Raw genomic sequence first — 6,000 nt, forward strand, 5'->3', positions numbered from 1 at the left:
AAAAATACAGCTGCAAAGAAAAAAAAAAAAAAGAAGGAAAACCCATCTTCCCTCTTCTTTCCCTGCAGACGCTCTGGGGTCCTCCGGGTCTCTTCACGTCAGCCAGGCAGCAGTCACGGTCTGTACCACTGGCATCATGGCCCCCATTGGCGAGTGGTTATAGCGGGACTTTAGTACATGGGCAGCGAGGCCAGTGACTGGCTGGGTGGGTCACGTGTAGCCCCCTTGTACACATAGGCCAGGAGGGAAGAAGAGCTGAATAACATTTCTTTTTTTGCTTGCTGACATCTGCAGCAGTATTAACCCCTTATCAATGTGAATGGGGTCATAGGCTATATAGGCACATTTTAAGGGGCACACAGCAGGCTTTTGGAGCCAAGTTAACCTTTTGGGTATGTGCACAAGTTGCGGATTTTTCAGCGCGGAATCTGAAAGATCCACAGGTAAAACGCCCTGCGTTTTACCTGTGGATTTACTGCGGATTTCTATTATGGAGCAGGTGTAAACCGCTGCGGAATCCGCACAAAGAATGGACATGCTGCGGAAAGTAAACCGCTGTGTTTCCGCGCGGAATTTTCCGCAACATGTACACTGCGGATTTGGTTTTCCATAGGTTTACATGGTACTGTACAACGCATGGAAAACAGCTGCAGATGTGCAGCGTCAAATCCGCAACGTGTGCACATAACCTTTAGCTTATAGATGCCCCCGTTGTACCCGCGCACTAATTAGGGATAGTCCTGCCCTTCTGGGCTCCTCCAGCCTGTAGTGCCGGGGGTGTAGTAGGTGCATGTACCCCCTAAGCTCTAGTCTCACCTTCATATATGAACAGAATATAGGGTATAACATGGGTACTGGATCCGGGCACAGCAGAGCAGGACAATCCCCCCACTTTCTTCAGACTGGACCGATCATATTTACGGTAACGATACCCAGGAGGACTGGCACTAAACATCCGATACATGACCAAACAAATGACAGCCACAATCGCCCGTGCCCGTCATCTGCCGTTGGCTACTTTACCACACAGCCAGCAATGCCACATCCTGCACCTACTGGGCATCCAGACTGGCTCCATCATACAGCAGTATACAGCGCATATGTCTGGAGAGAAATCAGCATGGCACAGCTGGACAATGGTGCCCGAACACTGCACATCTGTACCCGGTCTTATTCCTTACAGACACATGGCAGCTGCCATGGAAAGTGTGAGCAGCTTGGAGTCCATGGCAGGGGGCTCTGTGCCCACACTGGCACCGCTGGCAGGATCAGTGTGCATGTGCCAGCAGCGCCCCATGCCATGACCTATAGGCAGAGATATAAATAGCTAGGGCGCGCAGGCTGCGGGCACCCAGCAGGACAGACACACAGGGGCACATGCCAGCTCGTGTGCACGTGCAGTGTGTGCGCGTGCAGTGTGTGCGCGTGCAGTGTATGTGTGTGTGCGCGTGCAGTGTGTGTGTGCGCGTGCAGTGTGTGTGTGCGCGTGCAGTGTGTGTGTGCGCGTGCAGTGTGTGTGTGTGCGTGCAGTGTGTGTGTGTGCGCGTGCAGTGTGTGTGTGCGCGTGCAGTGTGTGTGTGCGCGTGCAGTGTGTGTGTGCGCGCGCGTGCAGTGTGTGTGCGCGCGCGTGCAGTGTGTGTGCGCGTGCAGTGTGTGTGTGCGCGCGCGTGCAGTGTGTGTACGCGTGTGCAGTGTGTACATGCAGTGTATATGTGCAGTGTGTATAGATGCAGTGTGTATAGATGCAGTGTATATGTGCGGTGTGTATAGATGCAGTGTGTATACATGCAGTGTATATCTGTGCGGTGTGTGTACATGCAGTGTATATGTGCAGTGTGTATAGATGCAGTGTATATGTGCGGTGTGTATAGATGCAGTGTATATGTGCGGTGTGTATAGATGCAGTGTATATATGTGCGGTGTGTATAGATGCAGTGTATATATGTGCAGTGTGTATAGATGCAGTGTATATCTGTGCGGTGTGTATAGATGCAGTGTATATCTGTGCGGTGTGTATAGATGCAGTGTATATCTGTGCGGTGTGTATAGATGCAGTGTATATGTGCAGTGTGTATAGATGCAGTGTATATGTGCAGTGTGTATAGATGCAGTGTATATATGTGCGGTGTGTATAGATGCAGTGTATATGTGCAGTGTGTACATGCAGTGTATATGTGTGCAGTGTGTATAGATGCAGTGTATATCTGTGCGGTGTGTATAGATGCAGTGTATATCTGTGCGGTGTGTATAGATGCAGTGTATATGTGCGGTGTGTATAGATGCAGTGTATATGTGCGGTGTGTATAGATGCAGTGTATATATGTGCGGTGTGTATAGATGCAGTGTATATATGTGCAGTGTGTATAGATGCAGTGTATATCTGTGCGGTGTGTATAGATGCAGTGTATATATGTGCAGTGTGTATAGATGCAGTGTATATCTGTGCGGTGTGTATAGATGCAGTGTATATGTGCAGTGTGTATAGATGCAGTGTATATGTGCAGTGTGTATAGATGTGCGGTGTGTATAGATGCAGTGTATATGTGCAGTGTGTACATGCAGTGTATATGTGTGCAGTGTGTATAGATGCAGTGTATATCTGTGCGGTGTGTATAGATGCAGTGTATATCTGTGCGGTGTGTATAGATGCAGTGTATATGTGCGGTGTGTATAGATGCAGTGTATATGTGCAGTGTGTATAGATGCAGTGTATATGTGCAGTGTGTATAGATGCAGTGTATATGTGCAGTGTGTATAGATGCAGTGTATATGTGCAGTGTGTATAGATGCAGTGTGTATAGATGCAGTGTGTATAGATGCAGTGTATATGTGCAGTGTGTATAGATGCAGTGTATATGTGCAGTGTGTATAGATGCAGTGTATATGTGCAGTGTGTATAGATGCAGTGTATATGTGCAGTGTGTATAGATGCAGTGTATATGTGCAGTGTGTATAGATGCAGTGTATATGTGCAGTGTGTATAGATGCAGTGTATATGTGCAGTGTGTATAGATGCAGTGTATATGTGCAGTGTGTATAGATGCAGTGTGTATAGATGCAGTGTGTATAGATGCAGTGTATATGTGCAGTGTGTATAGATGCAGTGTATATGTGCAGTGTGTATAGATGCAGTGTGTATAGATGCAGTGTGTATAGATGCAGTGTATATGTGCAGTGTGTATAGATGCAGTGTGTATAGATGCAGTGTGTATAGATGCAGTGTATATGTGCAGTGTGTATAGATGCAGTGTATATGTGCAGTGTGTATAGATGCAGTGTATATGTGCAGTGTGTATAGATGCAGTGTATATCTGTGCGGTGTGTATAGATGCAGTGTATATGTGCGGTGTGTATAGGTGCAGTGTATATGTGCGGTGTGTATAGATGCAGTGTATATGTGCAGTGTGTATAGATGCAGTGTATATGTGCAGTGTGTATAGATGCAGTGTATATCTGTGCGGTGTGTATAGATGCAGTGTATATGTGCGGTGTGTATAGGTGCAGTGTATATGTGCGGTGTGTATAGGTGCAGTGTGTACATTCAGTGTATATGTGTGCAGTATGTACATGCAGTGTATATCTGTGCAGTGTGTGTACATGGTGTATATATATTTACATACATATAACGTGCAGCCACTCACCGCTCTCCAGCCGGACGAGCTGCGGCAGGCGGTAACTGCTCACCAGCAGGTCCAAGGGGAACGAGGCCGAGCTCCACTTCACATCCTTCAGCGAGGGGCCAGCCGGCTCCATGTTCTTCCCCCGGCCCCGTATAGGGGGACACAGCAGGACTAGGGGCTCCAGGGGGCTGACCTAGTGCACCGTCCTCAGCCGCTCGGGGTCATGCTGCTGCCCGCGGTGGTGCCCGGTCCTCTGCTCGGTGCCCGCTCCTGTCCCGGCCACTTTGGCTCCAGTTGCTGCTCTGGTTGTCGCTCCCTCCTGCGGGGACTAGAATACACCATACCCGCGCTGACTAATCAACAGGGTGTGCGGCTCCGGGAGACGCCTCCTCCCTCCTCTGCCCAAATCCCACTGCAAGGGGAACACTTCCTGACATCCACAGGCGGCTGCGGGAGCGGAGGGAAGGGGCCGAGTCTGCCACCTAGTGCTGGGAAGAGGGACTTCAGCGCCGTTCTTATGGAGAACCCAATGGTAGCGCTGGCGACTACACTGCGCATGGTACATACCTGTATGACCTGCACTATACCTGTATGACCTGCACTATACCTGTATGACCTGCACTATACCTGTATGACCTGCACTATACCTGTATGACCTGCACTATACCTGTATGACCTGCACTATACCTGTATGACCTGCACTATACCTGTATGACCTGCACTATACCTGTATGACCTGCACTATACCTGTATGACCTGCACTATACCTGTATGACCTGCACTATACCTGTATGACCTGCACTATACCTGTATGACCTGCACTATACCTGTATGACCTGCACTATACCTGTATGACCTGCATTATACCTGTATGACCTGCATTATACCTGTATGACCTGCACTATACCTGTATGACCTGCACTATACCTGTATGACCTGCATTATACCTGTATGACCTGCACTATACCTGTATGACCTGCACTATACCTGTATGACCTGCATTATACCTGTATGACCTGCACTATACCTGTATGACCTGCATTATACCTGTATGACCTGCACTATACCTGTATGACCTGCACTATACCTGTATGACCTGCACTATACCTGTATGACCTGCACTATACCTGTATGACCTGCAATATACCTGTATGACCTGCACTATACCTGTATGACCTGCATTATACCTGTATGACCTGCACTATACCTGTATGACCTGCACTATACCTGTATGACCTGCACGGGTGGATTAAAGGGAACCTGTCACCCCGATTTTTCAGTACGAGATAAAAATACTGCTGCCGAAATAACTTACCAAAGTCGCCGTTTTTGCCTGTCAATCAGGCTGGTCAGGTCAGATGGGCGTGGCGACATCGCTGTATCTTCCCCCAGATCTTGCATGTATTTCCGTTGGTGGCGTAGTGGTTTGCGCATGCCCATCTTCTGAATCCACTGGGCAGGAGAAGAAAAAACGCGCGATCGGAGCTATTTCCCTGGTGATCTGTGCGGGCGGCCATCTTCCTGAGGCCGCGCGTGCGCATATGGAGTCCTCTGCTGCCCGGGGCTTCAGGAAAATGGCCGCGGGATGCCGCGCGTGCGCAGATGGAGATCGCGGCGGCCATTTTCCTGAAGCCAAGTTCGCATCTCAACTTCAGGAAAATGGCCGCCGCGATCTCCATCTGCGCACGCGCGGCATCCCGCGGCCATTTTCCTGAAGTTAAGTTATTTCGGCAGCTTAGGGGTGGAATCAGGGTACACAAAATACACTATAGTAACGCACAGCTCAGGCCCTATTTAACAGTATTTTTATCTCGTACTGAAAAACCGGGGTGACAGGTTCCCTTTAAGGCTATGTGCACACATTCAGGATTTCTCGCAGAAAATTCCTGAGAAAAACCGGACATTTTCTGCAAGAAAACCGCATGCGTTTTTGCCGCGGTTTTTGCCACGTTTTTTTCTGGACACTTCCCAATGCATTTTGTAGTGGGAAATCCACAAAAAAAACGCAAAATTAATGAACATGCTGCGGTTTTTACCGCGATGCGTTTTTTTCGTGGAAAAAAACGCATCATGTGCACAAAACATGCGGAATTCATTCTAAATGATGGGATGCTTATTGTATGTGTTTTTTTGCGGTTTTATAGCGTTTTTATCGGGAAAAAACTGAAAAAAAAAACGCAACGTGTGCACACAGGGTGGCCAGGGCCCCAGGCTCTGTTCAGACACTGTGGCCCCCCCTCTGTCCCCCCCGGTCATGGGACAGGGTCATCATATACCTGAACCAGATTATTCCAGAAAAATAGTTGATGTGTGAAACTATAACCTGTCAAACATCCATTGATCTAGTCAATTTACCCTTCAGTTAGGAAGAAAAACAAAA

At 48.5% G+C, this 6,000-nt stretch overlaps 1 protein-coding gene across 2 annotated transcripts in view; it reads right to left on the minus strand.

Annotated features, from left to right (window-relative positions):
* GAREM1 (GRB2 associated regulator of MAPK1 subtype 1) overlaps positions 1-4,036 on the minus strand; it is a 210,473-nt gene extending 206,437 nt beyond the window's left edge. Inside the window, exon 1 of one of the 2 annotated variants that reach the window (XM_069731261.1) lies at positions 3,642-4,036. In XM_069731261.1, the coding sequence (XP_069587362.1) occupies positions 3,642-3,753 (112 nt within the window). In that variant the 5' untranslated portion in view covers positions 3,754-4,036. The remainder of the gene's footprint in view (positions 1-3,641) is intronic. The other variant, XM_069731262.1, reaches the window with a different exon arrangement.
* Positions 4,037-6,000: the final 1,964 nt, after the last annotated feature.

The sequence above is a fragment of the Ranitomeya imitator genome, chromosome 6 (genome assembly GCF_032444005.1).
Source record: "Ranitomeya imitator isolate aRanImi1 chromosome 6, aRanImi1.pri, whole genome shotgun sequence".
NCBI lineage: Eukaryota > Metazoa > Chordata > Amphibia > Anura > Dendrobatidae > Ranitomeya > Ranitomeya imitator.